Here is a 19873-nt window from a genome sequence, read left to right on the forward strand (position 1 = left end):
ATTATGTCATATGTTAGGCTACAAAACAAGTTTCAAAATATTTAAATGATATAAAGTATTTTTCCAACAGCAACAGACTGCAGCTAGAAATGAAGAACAGAAAGAAAACTCAAAATTCACAAATATGTGGAAATAAGACATCGCATTGTTTAAACAACAGTTGGGTCAAAGAAATTAAAATTATACAGAGATGAATAATAGCTTTTCAAAGTTGTTTCTATTAATGGTCACTATTGTTTTTCTTTTCAGTATTTCATTTATCTCTAATTAGGCCTTTATTATTTCCTTGTTTCTGATAACTTTGAGTTTGGTTTCTCCTTTTTTTTGGTTCTTTCTGGTGTTAGGTTACTGAATTGAGATCTTTCTTGTTTTTTAACATAAGCCTTAAAACCTTTAAATTTCCTTTGGAGCATTGACTTTACCTCCTCCCATAAGTTTGGTCTATTTTATTCTAAGTTTCTCTTGTCTTAATGTATTTCCTAATTTCCCTAGTGATTTCTTCTTTTAATCATAAGTAGATTGAGTTCATTTAAAAATTTCCACATAGTTGCAAATTTCCCAGTACTCCTTCTATAATTAATTTCCAGCTCAATTCCATTGTGTTCTCCAAGAACCTTCATATAATTTTGGTCTTTATAAATTTTCAGAAACTTGTTTTTTGATATATATATATATATCATTTATTCTAGGTAATGATCCCTGTGAACTTGAGAAGAATATGTTCTCTGATATTTTATAGGTATAATGTGTTTGCAGTATTTGTTAGGTTCTTTACTTCCTTATTCATCTGCTGTCTATATATTCTATATGTTATTGAATTCTCCCATTATTGTAGTGAACAGGCCCCCCCCCCGTCTTTTTCTTATTCAGCTGTCTTCTCTGTAGAAAACCCAGACCCCCTCTCCTGACCTCTAGAAACAGATGAAATTGCAGGCAGTAAATATAAGACACATTCCTGGGATAGGGACCCCTCCCCTAACAGCTCATCTGCTTCTGTAACCTGTTTCGCACCTTAAACTGACGAACTGTCTTTCCTTTAATATTGCCATTTGCCATGTTAGGCTTACCCTATCTGTAGCATGTAATAGTGTCTATAAAAGCCAATGTTGCCTTTTGTTTGGAACTCAGACTTTCGAGGTGACTTGGCTGAGCCCCGTGCGTATGAGCTAATAAATCACTTGCTTCCCGAAGCTGCAGACCCTTAGTCTTGGCCTGTTCTTATTTTGAGGAACATTTCTGGAGGCCTGTGGCCTCGTTCCTGGTTTTCATGCTACAAAAGAACTCAAACAGTTCTGAAAACCTGCAGAGTAAATTGCATTTGATGTCAAAGTCTCAGAGTCATTTATCAACCTTTTGGCTTGGTACAGTAGCAGCGCTACCTTTTCCAAGGGCTTTTGCAGTTGGACCCTCTTCTCTCCAAATGCTAGAGTGAGAGTTGCAACCTTGGGGAACATTGGGGAGACCACCGTTTTCTCAGCTCCACCCTCTCCAAGAATCAGGAGCTCAGCTAGATTATCTTCCCTCTTTGGGGCACATGCTTAACCCCATCAGAAAAATCATTTCACCACATTTAAAGCAATATAAACTTAGATGAGAAGTCAAAGAGGGTATTAATTAATTAACTAGCCATTAATTAAAAGAATTTTAGAATGGGTTCTAATAAGACCCTCTCAATCAGATTTCAACACCCTTATTTTGTCAGTCCTAAAACCAGGGATGAGATTATGTGTTTGACCAAGATTTGATGACTATAAATCAAATAATAGGAGATATACATCAAAATAGGGATGCTCTCCTCATCAATATTTCTGATGCATATACTTGGGTTTTGGTTTTAGATTTAGAGGATGCCTTCTATTGCATCTCATTAGATAAAGATTCTCAAATACTTTTGGTTTCAAGTGGGAGGAACCTAACACAGAAATGAAATAGCAATATGATTAGGCAATATTGCTTCAAGGTTTTTAAAATGGCCTTACTCATTTTGGACAAGACTTGTCCAGAGCTTTTCAGGGTATAATCTCCATGAGAGGTTTTTTCTTCAATATGTAGCCATGCCAAAGACCAAAAAGAAACTCAGAGAGTTTTGGGGTGTGGCCAGCTACTGTTGACTGCAGATAATCAATTTTGGATTGATAGCCAAACCCATTTATCTAGCCCTGAAGGAAAATGAAAAAGACCCTTTAAAATGGACACGAGCATGTAGAATTGCCTTTCAAAGTTTAAAGGACAGATTGATGTCAGCTCCAGACTTGGGACTCCCTGACCCCATGAAAGAATTTAACATCTTTGTCCATAAAAAGTAAAACATTGTCTTAGGAGAGTTAGCAGCCTTTTGGAAGAAATATGTAACCACTGGTTTATTTGTTAAAACAACTTAACAGGATGACCCAAAGGTGGCCTACTTTTTAATATACAGTAGCAGCCAATTGTGAAGCTGAAAAATTTGCTTTAGTCTCTCCAATCCACATTCTTACCCCATTTACGTCCTTGTCATATTAGAGCAAAAAGGGGACAATGACTCCCAATGAAAAAACTATGTCATTATTAGACTGTGCTGTTGGACGATCCAAATTTCATCCTAAAGACTATAGATAAGCTCAATCCTGCCACTCTTTACCCAGAAATTTAAAAAGGGTCTGAACGGACTTGCCCAAACCATGGTTGTGTACAACTGTTTGATGAAATCTAACAGATATGTCACTGAACTTCAGTGCAAAGGGCAGGTTTAGTTGCCATTCTGAGAGCCCTAAAGCTGAGTGCAGATAAGACAGTCACTATGTACACTAACTCAGGATAACGTTCATCATTTTGCATGTTCACAGAGTGATTTAGAAAGAACATGGTCTGCAATCACAGCAAACAGGGACATAAGGCATGTAGAACCTAATTTTAGAATTGTTGGTTGCAATAATATATAAAAAAAATAGCCATTGTCCACCCTTAGCTTCTCCATGTCATTTCTCTGACTCTTTTGGCTTCTTCTGTGTCTTTTTTCCTCTTATGAAGGACTCCAGTAAGGGGATGACAACCCACTTTAATGGGTGGGCCTTAACTCAACTGAAATAAACCAATCAAAGTTCCTACCTATAACAGGTCTGCACCCACAGGAATGGATTAAAAGAACACAGAAATTGTTCAGATGCATGGCAACTTCAAACAACCACAATGAAATAATAAAATCCATTAATGCCAAAGAAGAATAGATAGATGATAGAAAGAAATAGAAAACAGTTCAAACAAAAGCAAATGTTAGGGTACCAGATACTACCAAAAATGTATTGGAGATAAATTAAATGTAAATAAACAGAACATTGGAATTAAAATACTAAGATTGACAGATTTTGTTAGAAAAAACAATTGTATTCCACTAACATATCTTCAAATAAAGGTAAAGAAAAGATGCCAATATAAGGATAGAAAAATATATACCATGAGAAACTAAACAATAGAAAGCTTGTGTAGTTTTCCTATCAGAATCTGTAGATATAATAAGGCAAGAATATTTCTTCAGATAAAGAGGAACATTTCATAGTGTCAAAGATGCCCTTCAACCTCAGAGATACTGCAAAACTAATTCTCTGTGCACATAGTGGTATAGCTTCCTATTATGTATGACTAGGCTTGTCAGACTTAAAAAATGGTACAAAACCAAAACCATAGTGTCATACTTCAGCTCAAAAGTTATAGCTATAGAACTGATAGATCCTGGAGCAAAAAGAAAGACAACGGCAAGAAACAAGAAGGTGTATATTCCTCAAGTTTCTTCTAGCATTGCAGCTCCTTCTAGAGTCCCCTAATGGCAGAGATAACATGGTTCTATCCAGGCCACATTCATGGGGTTTCAGTCAATCCAGTCCAACGTACAAGAGCACAGCATATGAGGTTGAGTTTGCAGCTGAGAGACTTAATAACTAACTTAAGTGTTTTAGTAATTATTTTCCACCAAACACCCCCCTCATCACCATTTCACAAATACACATTTAAGGTATTATGATTCAGTGCCCAGTCATAGCTCCTTGAGTGCTGTGCTGGTCTGAATCTGTGGTGGACCCCAGAAAAGCCATGCCCTGTGATCCTTATTCAATATTGCTGGGTGGGAGCATTTTGATTGTTTCCATGAAGATGTGACCCACTCAATTGTGGGTGGTAACTTTTGATTACAACAGTGGGTGTGTCTCCACCCACTGAAGGTGGAGTTGGTTACTGGAATCCTATAAAAGAGGAAACATTTTGGAGAAAGAGACTCAGAGATAGAAGAGAATGCTGCAGCACCACAAAGCAGAGCTAAGAAGGCTCTTAATATCCACCCATGTACACTTTCTCTGAAACAAGCAAATATTAGAAAGAAACCTATATGGTAAACTTAATATCCACCCATGTACACTTTCTCTGAAATAAACAAATATTAGAAAGAAACCTATAAGGTAAAACATTACAATGGACATTTCAGAATGTAAGGATATTTAGCAACAAAGGACAGAGACATTATTTAATCATGAGTACATCACACAGATGAGTTGCATACATGTGTGTGTACATATATATATACATATATATATATATTCATACAGAACCCTACAATGGCAGACCTGATTTTCAAATGATTAAATGCAATTCAGAAAGATTATTTTTGTACAAACATTAACTGAAACAAATATCATCCCATAATCAATTTGTATCCATCCTCCTCCTCAATGTAGACAAATAAATGAACTTCTACAATCTTTGATTTAACCTTAAACTTTAACTTAATTTCCAGTCACCCTCCCCCCCATTTAGTTCTTTTGGGGCATGCAGAGCACACAGGCCATTGTAATTGTTTTTATGATAATGTCAATCCATTCTTTAAATCCTACTTTAACTTTCCCATTGTCTCTAATTACTCAGATTTCTTACTCTGTAAAGATATTACCTTAAAATACCTTTCGGTCTTTAAAGAAAATTGATGGCACTGCAAAGACCAACTCATTTCACATCATCATTATGTAATCAGTGCAGGGTAGTTTTAATTGTTCCTCTGAGATCCATTTTATGTAACTATCAGCAATTCAGACTGATATGCTGTTCACCAGGGATCTTACACTTGAGTCAGGAAGCACACTTTCAATTGATCTTAAAAATGAAGGAACCAATACTTAAGCAAGCATAAAAAAGCTCTGTTGAAAACAAACAGGTGCTCTTGCCTTTATTTTCAGCTTTTTCTAGTGGTTTATTTAATAGAGGTCACCATTTGAACATGATAATCCCTGGAAGAGAACTAATGTGAGTATTTGGGACTTTATAATTTTCATGGTTACATTTAAATCATGACCTAAGTAGAGATGTATGAGCCAAATAACTACTTTAGTTTATTTTAGGCATAGGACAAAAGAATATCTATCAGGTGATTGCAGCTCAATTCAAAATAGATTCACCTATATAATTGTTTTCTTTTTTATTTTTCAAATGTGTATGAGATGAAAGAACAAATAATTAATCATGTAGAAAGCTAGATGCATAACCTTTATATCAGACTAAATAGTTTAAAACCTGACGGCATCGCTTTAATCAATTTGGGGGGAACTATAGATGTAGCTTATTATCAAAATCCCACATATCCGTAATTTTTCTTTAATTTTCTTATGCAAATATTTCTGATTTATTTCCAAACAGAGACATTATATTGATATTGTTGTTGTTTTACAAAATTTATCAGCATATTTAAAGTGGCTGCCTTTATCAAACACGAACCGGCTATTCCCTGTTTGTTTATAAAAATTCTTCAACCAGATAGGTTTAAGATCCCACTAGCAAACAAGATTCAACATCTCCGTTAACCCTTATTTGCATAATTAAAATTTATGTGGAAATTAGAACAATCATTTGCATATGTTCGCAGCTTCATATTTAAAGAAGGTAACTTAGGTCTGATTTCTGCACCGCTGTTTCTATACTCTCACTGCTCTGCTGGACATCCTAGAAATGTGTTCTGATAATCACAGGAGTCACCTGAAAAATAATGTAAAAGAAATGCAATATATTCCCTCCAAAGTACCTGTTAAAATCACATGTCTAGGGCGAGCCACAGTGGCTCAGCAGGCAGAATTCTCACCTGCCATGCCAGAGACCTGGGTTCAATTCCCGATGCCTGCCTATGCAAAAAAAAAATCACATGTCTACCAATGGTTGTATTCCATTTAACTTAAAACAGGAGTAGTTATGTGATGAGACATTTATTCATATTGCCTATCTATCTTGTTAAAGTTATTTATTTCCAATCAAATATGCCCACTGTTTAAAAAATGTCTCATTTCTTCTATTAGCCTAAAGATTGAATCAGCAAAATGAGCTTTAGGAACTTCTCACGGCATCAGGATACTCTAAGCTGCTTCAAATGCTACTCTGAAGCTGTATAAAGATTTCAGTTACCCATTCAATGTACATACTCTGCATACCATATATAAGAATCTGTGATAGACTCTAGAATAAGGAGGCTGATGATTTTAAGGTTGAATTTGAATAATTATTTCATCACAATTTTAGAGAGTAATATGCTTTTTTGCTTCTACTAGGATTTTTAGGAGCAGGCATGATATTGGATTGAAGTATCTTAGAGTGACCAATTATTCCAATTTACCCAGGATTGTGGGGTGTTTTAGGTCTGGGGATGCTGAAGAAAATACCATGGAATGTATCAAGTTAAATAATGAGAATTTAGTCACTCATGGTTCTATGGTTGGGAAAGAGGTCCAAATCAAGGCTTTACCAAGACAATGCTTTCTTCCTGAAGACTGTAGCATTCTGGGGATGGTTATTGGCAATCTTTGGTCCTTAGTTTGCACATGGCAAGGCACATGGTGGCATCTCTTGGTCTCTCCTACTCTTTCAGGTTCTATTGACATTTAGCATCTGGCTTCAACCTCTGTGACTTTCCCTCTCTGTCTGATTTTCATTCCTCTTATAAAGGACTCCAATAATAGGATTAAAAGCTAACCTGATTGAGGTGGGCCATATGTTAACTGAAGTAGTGTCATCAAAAGGTCCTACTAAGAATGGGTTTATACTCCAGAAATGGAGTAAATATAAGAAGGTGTTTTTCTAGGTTACGTATAGTTTCAAATCATCACAAAGAGTTTCCTAGGACATGGGGCTTACAGTGGAAAAATTGGGACAGTCCCAGACTAAGGGGATGATCATCTTACCACAGGTAGCCATGATTTATACTGGCTATTATCTCACTCTCCCAATCTTTATCATCTTTTCTCTTTCTGTACTGCACTCCACTTCTCAACATTTTTCTCTTCTATTCCTCCCTCTCTCACTTATCCTTTCAAAACATCAAAAAATTGAGACATATCCAATTTTACCTCTCTTTTAGTTCATCAGCTGTGAGGTTAAACTAAAGAGAATGCAGCATTCTGTTTGAACACTGCTTGAACTAGAATCATCTCTGACTTGATGCCTAATGTAGAGTTGCCTAGAATGAAATTTTCTGGCAGAAATCATTGTAGAATGTGAAAGCACAGAGTAAGTTTTACCACCCTGTTCCTATAGATCAAGTGGCTGCTTTAGTGAGTTCTTAACACCTTGCCTTCCACATGGTACACCCTTTAAAAATATCTACATTATTCATTCTGGAAATTAGTATGAAGATATTGTGAAACAGAGATGATGATAATGAGATGATGATGACATTTGGTTGATGATGTAGAAGAATGAACTGGGCTCTAAGAGTTGGCAGCAGTATAACGTTGTGATTAAGTTTGCCATTAGATTTCTTAATTCAAATACCAGCTTGAAGTTCCTTATATGTAAAATATAGACAATAGTATTACTTTTTCATTAAACCATTCTCAGGATTAAATAAAATATCACAGTGAATGGCATCAAAATAAAACAGCAGTCTGAACTGCTAGAAATATTCTGCTACAGTCAGTGAACATCATCTGACTTTAATTCTTTGCGTCTGTGGAGGGGTTGCCAATGTTCATTTGACAACATGCCTGAATCCTGCCAAACATCTGAAATTCTCACAGAATGCAATTTTGTCTTTTATATAACCTTTTATTTGTCCTTGTTATTAATAAATTCTAATTTTAATCTTTAATCATTAATTAATTAAATTATCAGTTGCAGTCAACTGAATCAAATCACAGTTGGTGCTTGCAAACAACTTTAGCACAGCATGAACACAAGATCTCCCTTTGAGCCCATCTTCTATGTTGCCTGTAGGGCTGTTATTCTAAAATTGGAGCATACAACATATTATTTCCTCTCTCCAAAACTTATAATTATTCTAGAAGCACAAAATAATTCCTGAGTATAATAATTTGAAAACGTTCCTTATCGTTACACCTCAAATAATACAGTACTTCTTCTATGCATGCAAACTGTCCTAGTCTTGTAGCCAAGCTACTTCCCATTTCCCAGACATATTTTGTGCTTCATGCCACCTTAGTGGCATGCAAGTCAGCGATGTCAGCTGCTGTTTATTAACCCTCCTCCTCTCTCTCTCTCTTTCCCCTTCATAGTATTTGATAACTGCTTAATTTTCATGGACAATACCACATCCACATATTTGGTTAGTGTTGCCACTACCATGTCAAAAACCAAATAAAGTGTACTAAGTTATCATATGAAAATATTTGTGCTTATTTTAATTTGCCTATGATTTCAACACATAATAATTGATTGTTCATGCATTTTTTTCTCCATTAACTGTGAGATAAATGAGAATGTATTTTTTAAAACTTTGCAATTAAAGACAATCATGAGCACCATGTTTGAGTTTTAATTTGTTTAATTAAGTTATCTTTATTGTAACTAGAATTGATTTATCTTTTTTCATTCATTATAATAATTCAATTATTTCAAATATACTTCTGGAATTTTTTCTCCAATTAAATGTTAAAAACTGTCTCATTATTACAAAAAAAACTCCATTTGCTAAAACATGACTTTTCAAATTATATGAATTTTGGACTCTAAATAATAACTTTAATAGTTTTTAATTGAGAGCTCAATATGAGCACAGATTTGGGCTAATGATTCATATTCATTACTTATTGCTCAAACTATTCAATGAGGGTTATGACTGTTATTGCCACCAATATCAGTGAACCAACAGAAATTTGTAGAACATGAATTAAAATGCCAGGTTATAGACAGAAAGTGCCAGGGTCAAGATTTAATCCTTCTGGTTTACAATTATTCTACCTAAATTTCACTGATTTTTCTTGCCTCTGAAATATACTCAAAAGATTCTCTTGGCCAGATTTAACATAATAATTAAAGCAAAGTTTTGGTCATTCCAGATGAAATGATCAGAAAGGAACATGATCAAAACTTAAAGGTTTTTGATTTGTAAGACCTAGAAAAATAGACATTACAGGCTGATTTTTTTTTCTTATATATTGCCCTAGGTGTATTTTTTTTATTAATTAAAGAAAAAAAAAGAAATTAACACAACATTTAGAAATCATTCCATTCTACATATGCAATCAATAATTCTTAACATAATCACATAGATGCATGATCATCATTTCTTAGTACATTTGCATCGATTTAGGAAAAGAACTAGCAAAACAACAGAAAAAGATATAGAATGTTAATATAGAGAAAAAAATAAAAATAATAATAATAGTTAAAAAAAAAAGAAAAGGAAAAAGAAAAAAAAAACAAACAAACAGACAAAAAAAAAACCTATAGCTCAGATACAGCTTTATTCAGTGTTTTAACATGATTACTTTACAATTAGGTATTATTGTGCTGTCCATTTTTGAGTTTTTGTATCTAGTCCTGTTGCACAGTCTGTATCCCTTCAGCTCCAATTACCCATTATCTTACCCTGTTTCTAACTCCTGCTGGACTCTGTTACCAATGACATATTCCAAGTTTATTCTTGAATGTCGGTTCACATCAGTGGGACCATACAGTATTTGTCTTTTAGTTTTTGGCTAGACTCACTCAGCATAATGTTCTCTAGGTCCATCCATGTTATTACATGCTTCATAAGTTTATTCTGTCTTAAAGCTGCATAATATTCCATCATATGTATATACCATAGCTTGTTTAGCCACTTGTCTATTGATGGACATTTTGGCTGTTTCCATCTCTTTGCAATTGTAAATAACGCTGCTATAAACATTGGTGTGCAAATGTCCGTTTGTGTCTTTGCCCTTAAGTCCTTTGAGTAGACGCCTAGCAATGGTATTGCTGGGTCATGTGGCAATTCTATATTCAGTTTTTTGAGGAACTGCCAAACTGCCTTCCACAGTGGTTGCACCATTTGACATTCCCACCAACAGTGGATAAGTGTGCCTCTTTCTCCGCATCCTCTCCAGCACTTGTCATTTTCTGTTTTGTTGATAATGGCCATTCTGGTGGGTGTGAGATGATATCTCATTGTGGTTTTGATTTGCATTTCTCTAATGGCCAGGGACATTGAACATCTCTTCATGTGCCTTTTGGCCATTTGTATTTCCTCTTCTGAGAGCTGTCTGTTCAAGTCTTTTTCCCATTTTGTAACTGGGTTGGCTGTCTTTTTGTTGTTGAGTTGGACAATCTCTTTATAAATTCTGGATACTAGACCTTTATCTGATATGTCGTTTCCAAATATTGTCTCCCATTGTGTAGGGTGTCTTTCTACTTTCTTGATGAAGTTCTTTGATGCACAAAAGTGTTTAATTTTGAGGAGTTCCCATTTATTTATTTCCTTCTTCAGTGCTCTTGCTTTAGGTTTAAGGTCCATAAAACCGCCTCCAATTGTAAGTTCCATAAGATATCTCCCTACATTTTCCTCTAACTGTTTTATGGTCTTAGACCTAATGTTTAGATCTTTGATCCATTTTGAGTTAACTTTTGTATAGGGTGTGAGAAACGGGTCTTCTTTCATTCTTTTGCATATGGATATCCAGTTCTCTAGGCACCATTTATTGAAGAGACTGTTCTGTCCCAGGTGAGTTGGCTTGACTGCCTTGTCAAAGATCAAATGTCCATAGATGAGAGGGTCTATATCTGAGCACTCTATTCGATTCCATTGGTCAATATATCTATCTTTATGCCAATACCATGCTGTTTTGACCACTGTGGCTTCATAATATGCCTTAAAGTCAGGCAGTGCGAGACCTTTAGCTTCGTTTTTTTTCCTCAAGATGTTTTTAGCAATTCGGGGCACCCTGCCCTTCCAGATAAATTTGCTTATTGGTTTTTCTATTTCTGAAAAATAAGTTGTTGGGATTTTGATTGTTATTGCATTGAATCTGTAAATCAATTTAGGTAGGATTGACATCTTAACTATATTTAGTCTTCCAATCCATGAACACGGTATGCCCTTCCATCTATTTAGGTCTTCTGTGATTTCTTTTAACAGTTTTTTGTAGTTTTCTTTATATAGGTGTTTTGTCTCTTTAGTTAAATTTATTCCTAGGTATTTTATTCTTTTAGTTGCAATTGTAAATGGAATTCGTTCTTGATTTCCCCCTCAGCTTGTTCATTACTACTGTATAGAAATGCTACAGATTTTTGAATGTTGATCTTGTAACCTGCTACTTTGCTGTACACATCTATTAGCTCTAGTAGTTTTGTTGTGGATTTTTCCGAGTTTTCGATGTATAGTATCATATCATCTGCAAACAGAGTTTTACTTCTTCCTTTCCAATTTTGATGCCTGTATTTCTTTTTCTTGTCTAATTGCTCTGGCTAGAACCTCCAACACAATGTTGAATAATAGTGGTGATAGTGGACATCCTTGTCTTGTTCCTGATCTTAGGGGGAAAGTTTTCAATTTTTCCCCATTGAGGATGATATTAGCTGTGGGTTTTTCATATATTCCCTCTATCATTTTAAGGAAGTTCCCTTGTATTCCTATCTTTTGAAGTGTTTTCAACAGGAAAGGATGTTGAATCTTGTCAAATGCCTTCTCTGCATCAATTGAGATGATCATGTGATTTTTCTGCTTTGATTTGTTGATATGGTGTATTACATTAATTGATTTTCTTATGTTGAACCATCCTTGCATACCTGGGATGAATCCTACTTGGTCATGATGTATAAATCTTTTAATGTGTTGTTGGATACGATTTGCTAGAATTTTATTGAGGATTTTTGCATCTATATTCATTAGAGAGATTGGCCTGTAATTTCCTTTTTTTGTAATATCTTTGCCTGGTTTTGGTATGAGGGTGATGTTGGCTTCATAGAATGAATTAGGTAGTTTTCCCTCCACTTCAATTTTTTTGAAGAGTTTGAGGAGAGTAGGTACTAATTCTTTCTGGAATGTTTGATAGAATTCACATGTGAAGCCATCTGGTCCTGGACTTTTCTTTTTGGGAAGCTTTTGAATGACTGATTCAATTTCTTTACTTGTGATTGGTTTGTTGAGGTCATCTATTTCTTTTTGAGTCAAAATTGGTTGTTCATTTCTTTCCAGGAACCCGTCCATTTCATCTAAATTGTTGTATTTATTAGCGTAAAGTTGTTCATAGTATCCTGTTATTACCTCCTTTATTTCTGTGAGGTCAGTGGTTATGTCTCCTCTTCCATTTCTGATCTTATTTATTTGCATCCTCTCTCTTCTTCTTTTTGTCAATTTTGCTAAGGGCCCATCAATCTTATTGATTTTCTCTATTTTTTTCATGTTTTCAATTTCATTTATTTCTGCTCTAATCTTTGTTATTTCTTTCCTTTTGCTTGCTTTGGGATTAGTTTGCTGTTCTTTCTCCAGTTCTTTCAAGAAGACAGTTAATTCCTGAATTTTTGCCTTTTCTTCTTTTCTGATATAGCCATTTAGGGCAATAAATTTCCCTCTTAGCACTGTCTTTGCTGCGTCCCATAAGTTTTGATATGTTGTGTTTTCGTTTTCATTCACCTCGAGGTATTTACTAATTTCTTTTGCAATTTCTTCTTTGACCCACTCATTGTTTAAGAGTGTGTTGTTGAGCCTCCACGTATTTGTGAATTTTCTGGCACTCTGCCTATTATTGATTTCCAACCTCATTCCTTTATGATCCGAGAAAGTGTTGTGTATGATTTCAATCTTTTTAAATTTGTTAAGACTTGCTTTGTGACCCAGCATTTGGTCTATCTTTGAGAATGATCCATGAGCAGTTGAGAAAAAGGTGTATCCTGCTGTTGTGGGATGTAATGTCCTATAAATGTCTGTTAAATTTAGCTCATTTATAGTAATATTCAGATTCTCTATTTCTTTATTGATCCTCTGTCTAGATGTTCTGTCTATTAATGAGAGTGGTGAATTGAAGTCTCCAACTATTATGGTATATGTGTCTATTTCCCTTTTCAGTGTTTGCAGTGTATTCCTCACATATTTAGGGGCATTCTGGTTCAGTGCATAAATATTTATGATTGTTATGTCTTCTTGTTTAATTGGTCCTTTTATTAGTAGATAGTGCCCTACTTTGTCTCTTTTAACTGTTTACATTTGAAGTCTAATTTGTTGAATATTAGTATAGCTACTCCTGCTCTTTTCTGGTTGTTATTTGCATGAAATATCTTTTCCCAACCTTTTACTTTCAACCTATGTTTATCTTTGGGTCTAAGATGTGTTTCCTGTAGACAGTATATAGAAGGATCTTGTTTTTTAATCCATTCTGCCAGTCTATGTCTTTTGATTGGGGAATTCAGTCCATTAACATTTAGTGTTACTAAATGTTACTAATAATCCAAAAATATTACTGTTTGGATAATATTTTCCTCTACCATTTTGCCTTTTGTATTATGTACATCATATCTGTTTTTCCTTCTTTCTGCACTCTTCTCCATACCTCTCTCTTCTGTCTTTTCGTATCTGACTCTAGTGATCCCTTTAGTATTTCTTGCAGAGCTGATCTCTTGGTCACAAATTCTCTCAGTGACTTTTTGTCTGAGAATATTTTAATTTCTCCCTAATTTTTGAAGGACAATTTTGCTGGATATAGGAGTCTTGGTTGGCAGTTTTTCTCTTTTAGTAATTTAAATATATCATCCCACTGTCTTCTAGCTTCCATGGTTTCTGCTGAGAAATCTACACATAGTCTTATTGGGTTTCCCTTGTATGTGATGGATTGTTTTTCTCTTGCTGCTTTCAAGATCCTCTCTTTCTCTTTGACTTCCGACATTCTAACTAGTAAGTGTCTTGGAGAATGCCTATTTGGGTCTATTCTCTTTGGGGTGCGCTGCACTTTTTGGATCTGTAATTTTAGGTCTTTCATAAGAGTTGGGAAATTTTCAGTGATAATTTCTTCCATTAGTTTTTCTCCTCCTTTTCCCTTCTCTTCTCCTTCTGGGACACCCACAACACGTATATTTGTGCGCTTCATATTATCTTTCAGTTCCCTGATCCCCTGTTCAATTTTTTCCATTCTTTTCCCATTAGTTTCTGTTTCTTTTTGGAATTCAGATGTTCCGTCCTCCAAATCACTAATTCTATCTTCTGTCTCTTTAAATCTATCATTGTATGTATCCATTGTTTTTTCCATCTTTTCTACTTTGTCCTTCACTTCCATAAGTTCTGTGATTTGTTTTTTCAGTTTTTCTATTTCTTCTTTTTGTTCAGCCCATGTCTTCTTCATGTCCTCCCTCAATTTATAGATTTCGTTTTTGAAGAGGTTTTCCATTTCTGTTCGTATATTCAGCATTAGTTGTCTCAGCTCCTGTATCTCATTTGAACTATTGGTTTGTTCCTTTGACTGGGCCATATTTTCAATTTTCTGAGTGTGATCTGTTATCTTCTGCTGGCCTCTGGGCATTTAGTCAGATTTCCCTGGGTGTTGGACCCAACAGGTTGAAAGATGTTTCTGTGAAATATCTGGGTTCTGTTTTTCTTATCCTGCCCAGTAGGTGGCGCTCGTGGCACTCGTTTGTCTGCGGGTCCCACCAGTAAAAGGTGCTGTGGGTCCTTTAACTTTAGAAAACTCTCACCGTGGGGTAGGTTCACCAGCCGAAGCAGCTTGGAAGAGTGCCAATCCGAATCTCCCAGCTGGTCCAGGGATCCAAACGCGGGGAGGGTCCCCGGCTGCCGCAGCCCGGGAGAGCACCCGTCTGAATCTCCTAGCCAGCCTGGGGCACCAAGCGTGGTGGGAGGGTGCCAGCCGCCGTGGCCCTGGAGAGGGTACTGTTCCCAGCCGGACTGGGATGCCACGTGTTTGGAAGGGACCCCGGTCACCATTCTCCGCGGCCTGGGGATCTCCAATCCAATTCTCCCAGTTGGTCCAGGGGGCCGCGTGTTGGGGGGGGGGCGCCAGCCGCCGTGGCTTGAGGGGACCGCCTGTCCAATTCTCCCAGCCGGCCCGGAAAGGAGGGAGGGAGGGACTCTGGCCGGTTGCCACCCCGGCCTGGGGAAGCCCGCGCTCCTCCACGATCTCACCAGAGCAGGTTCTCCCAGCAAGTCAGCCGTTCCAGAATGGGGTACACTGTCTTCTTGATCTCTGTCGTGGCTCTGGGAGCTGTTCTACTCATTTCTACTCCCCTAGTGGCTGTTCTGGAGGAGGAACTAAGACCCGCGCGTCTTACTAAGCTGCCATCTTCTCCGGAAGTCCCCTAGGTGTTTTTTAAGATTGGCTGGAATGGTCCTGGTTGGGGTTTGGCAAGTTACGATACAGGTTGATTTTTATAACCTGTCTTTCACTGGAGGCTGTGGTCTTTTGGGACATTAGGGTCACTTTAATAAGCCAGAGAAATCCTGCCAAATTTCACAAGAAACTATTGACCACCCTTAGGATTTCTGCAGATAGAAGACAGTTTATATTTATACTTTGGAACAAGAATTCTGATCAACGATTTTATAGTCAGTAGATAATCCTGCCAACAAGGTCTCTTTCTGAGTTCAGCCTCCTCCTCACACAATATTCATACCAATTCATGGAAATAGCACTGAGAGCAGAGCTCTGCCTGTGAAGAAATGAGAAAAAGAATCTTCAGAGTTTACCACTTTTGCTTTTAACTCAGAGATGGTATATTTCCTTGCCCTCTTGCAACCTTTTGGCAGTTTGTAAAACTTGACTTTGTATCTTGGAACTAACATGTCTTCCTCATACCCAGTTTCAGGAGATTTCATAAGAGACACTTACAAAAATAATTAACTTTGACAAATGACATTATTTACATTGATAAGTAATTATTAAAGGGGAAATTAAGCTTTAAATTATTGAAGAATGCTCATTTTAAATTTGAGTGCTTATTTTTGATAGATATAATCATGTAATTAAAAAGAGACTTTGGACTTATAGATTGACCCATAGAAGTTTTGATACCAGAACTCTGATTCAGCTGGAGTGCCCAGATCAGAACATGTTAATATACTTTGAAACCATATTCAACGCTTAGTATTTTAATGATTAGTTAGTATTCTTTATTTCAGTATCAGATTCTCCACTTATTTGAATACAACTATCTTGCTTTATTTTCTTTCTCTAAATCATATCTCATGAGAATAAACCTTTCTCTTACCCTCAAACAATTCCTATGTCAATTGTTTTGGTTTTGCCTGAAGTGTACTGCAGAGAGAGTAATAGCAACTTTGGGGAGATCTGACAACATTGCTAATCTTGGGTTTTCCATTTACCAATATGTAATCTAGTCATCCTTATCTTACCTCTACAAATTGTTTACCCATTAACCATAGAAAGACGGTAAAATTAAGTTTCAAGTAGTTGTGAGGATGAATGATATGCTGTCTGCTGAGGACCTAACAATGCATTTGTCACATATATAGTCAAGTTATGTCAGTTCTTATATTATTTCACTATGGGAAAATTAACAGTAAGCCTAGGAATTCTCAAATTGTATTATATATTACACAAAAGCTCCCTTTTTTTTAGTCTGAAGCTTAAATTCTTTGTAGTGACTTAATTCTGATTGTAGGACCTGGGGGTGCAAATCACAACAGATTTGTGGACACGTGCACAAACGGTTTTTATTTATACTTCTGTTTAGGTATCATAAATACGATATCATCTCTGAAAAGTCCAAAAATATTTAAACAACAAAATAATGAATAAATTCACAGCTACTTTAAGCACTTTTATTAGATCCATCTGATCATAATAGTCCTGAGAGCCATGAATTCATATAAATTATCGACTGCATAAAAATTCAAACAGGTTAGCAAAAACACTTTGGCTCTGTTTATATAATATCTAGTATTTATTCTGAGTTATCAAATTTTCAGAAATAAGAAAACTGAAGCTTATGAGGTTAAAAATCTTTATTTTAAAATAAATTAAAAGCAAAAGCAATCAGATCTGGGTTTTTTAATCCAGTTCACTTGGCATTATATGACAATGCAACAAGTGGTTGGTCCACTCAATTTGAGCAATGTGCTTGCCAAACTGAGGAAAAATTGTCAAGGCAGACATTTAATTAAATTGTTCAATAGTTAAATTGCAATAGTCAATGGTCCCATGAATATACATCCTCAGAGTACTAGTTGGACATTTTTTCCAGAACTGTGCCCAATATATGTCCTAAGAAAGACATATAAAGATACCATATATTTAATTGAATCTGTGCAATATGTAATTATTTGTACAGTGTTTTCAATGGAAATGCATATGACCATGTAAATTCTTCTCACAGAAGTTTCAACTCAAAATGATAACATTGAAATATTAGAAGACATTTATTTTTGTATCTCTTTCTTTTTAACCATTGGCTTTAGTTTACTTCACTGATCAATGGAAGAACATGCATCAGCAAATGGTATCTGTCTTGAAAATAGAGGACTTTGCCTGGAAAAGAGGGTGCTATCATAAGGAAACTCCTGCTACAAAGTTGTATGAAATCAATCAATTAATGAATTCACACACAAAACCCAAAACATACCCTAAGAAACAATGTGCAGATTCCTTTAACTCCAAGTTGTTCACTCTGTGAGATGTCTGCCATTTAAATGACCAAGGCAGAATGAACTACAGCATTGTAACAGAGTTTGTGATTCTGGGACTCACAAGAAATACTGAACTCCAGGGAGTTCTCTTCATTATCTTTCTCTTCATCTATCTTGTGGCTTTTCTTGGGAATATGCTCATTATCATTGCCATAATTTATAATACTACCTTGCACAACCCCATGTATCTCCTTCTTTTGGCCCTGGCTATTGTGGACATCATCTGCACAACAAGCATCGTCCCAAAGATGCTGGGGACTATGGTAACGTCAGATAAGACCATTTCATATGGAGGCTGCATGTCTCAGCTCTTCTTCTTCACATGGTCCCTTGGAGCTGAAATGGTTCTCTTTACCACCATGGCCTATGACCGCTATGTGGCCATCTGTTTTCCTCTTCGCTATGGAACTATCATGAACCACAATATGTGTGTAGCCCTGCTCAGCATTGTCATGGCTATCGCCGTAACCAATTCCTGTATTAACACAGGTCTCATCCTGAGGTTGACTTTCTGTGGACCAAATAATATCAACCACTTCTTCTGTGAGATCCCCCCACTACTGGCTTTGTCCTGCAGCCCCGTGAAGATCAATGAGGTGATGGTGTATGTAGCTGACGTCATCCTGGCTGTGGGTGACTTCACCCTCACCTGCATCTCCTATGGTTTCATCATTGCTGCTATTCTCCGCATCCACTCAGCAGAGGGCAAGAAAAAGGCCTTTTCCACATGCTCATCCCACCTCACAGTGGTTTCCCTCTACTATTCCCCTGTGATCTACACCTACATCCGTCCTGCCTCCAGCTACACATTTGAAAGGGATAAGGTAGTAGCCGCACTCTACACTCTTGTGACCCCCACATTAAACCCAATTGTTTATAGTTTCCGGAACAAGGACATGCAGACAGGGATTAGGAAAGTGTTTGCATTTCTGAAACAGTAGTGGTTTCAAGATGAACCTCAGCTTTCTAGTCTAGAATCATGTCCTAGAACAGCTCATATTTTACTAAATTTTCGTAGCTGCCTCCATCCCAGAATTTCCCATGTCCACTTAAGAGCAAGTAGGTTTCACTCCACTGTAAGCCACTTCCTGAGCACTTATCTTCTAGAGTATAACTTATCTTCTTACCATTGCAACTAATTGATTTCTGCTTATCATTTTACAAGTTTCTGAAATGCTTTGTTTCTGAGAACTTAAAAAACAGCCATAGTGGAGTAAAATGCATCTCATTTCCTACTCTGTTCCTGGTATTCTCAATGCCTCCACAAATTCCATGTGCTTCATGTGAATATTATATGCAATGCAATGCACATATGTATTCACATAAATGTATACAATGCATATTCCAACATTTTTCTAAGGTATGTTTAAATATATGCATAACTTCAAATGCTCGAATGTGCACACCCACAGGCATTTAACCTACACACACACATATATACATATTTTTCATTCACATATCACAAAGTAGTATTGCTTCTAGTACTATAGAGTTAAATATTTTGTGAATCCCATTGCAATGAAGGAAGCAGCACAAAAATAGGGAACAACGGGATGTTACAAAGAAGATGTTGAAGGGACTCTTTTGTTATTTGTGTCGGGTTGTGCAGGAAAGGATCAAGGAAACAGGGATTTTCCTTGGATAAGGTGGTGAACAGAAAACAAGGGCAATTTTATCTAGGCTGCAGGAGAAATGAAACACGCTAAAGCTGCAATTGATAGAGAAACTGTAGTCACTCACATTAGCTGGGGGAAGAGGACTTTAGTCATCCTGAGGTTTAGGAAGTGTTCTTGTTTTCATCTGTGCTTAGGAAAGTCAATGGAATGATTTTGTTTCTGTCTTGCTCCAACATAGCAACCTCTCTTGGGAATCAGTAAGAGAACACCATGGACTACACATTGGAACAAGTCCAACTCAACTGACAGCTCTCAGAGACAGCTTTTTTTTCCCTTTATCATTTATTTAAAGTTCAGTTCACAGATGACCTTCTCCATTATGTTCTCTTTCTTG

The 19873-nt window shown here is 36.4% G+C and overlaps 1 protein-coding gene across 1 annotated transcript; it reads left to right on the plus strand.

Moving 5' to 3' along the window:
• The first annotated feature begins 17880 nt into the window (after positions 1-17880).
• LOC143668550 (olfactory receptor 13G1) lies at positions 17881-18804 on the plus strand. Its single transcript, XM_077143242.1, has one exon. The coding sequence runs from the start codon at positions 17881-17883 to the stop codon at positions 18802-18804; it is 924 nt and encodes a 307-aa protein (XP_076999357.1).
• The last annotated feature ends 1069 nt before the right edge of the window (positions 18805-19873 follow it).

The sequence above is a fragment of the Tamandua tetradactyla genome, chromosome 24 (genome assembly GCF_023851605.1).
Source record: "Tamandua tetradactyla isolate mTamTet1 chromosome 24, mTamTet1.pri, whole genome shotgun sequence".
Taxonomy (NCBI): domain Eukaryota; kingdom Metazoa; phylum Chordata; class Mammalia; order Pilosa; family Myrmecophagidae; genus Tamandua; species Tamandua tetradactyla.

Coding starts and splice junctions, on each gene's coding strand:
- LOC143668550 (XM_077143242.1), top strand. CDS start 17,881: ATGAACTACAGCATTGTAACAGAGTTTGTGATTCTGGGACTCACAAGA.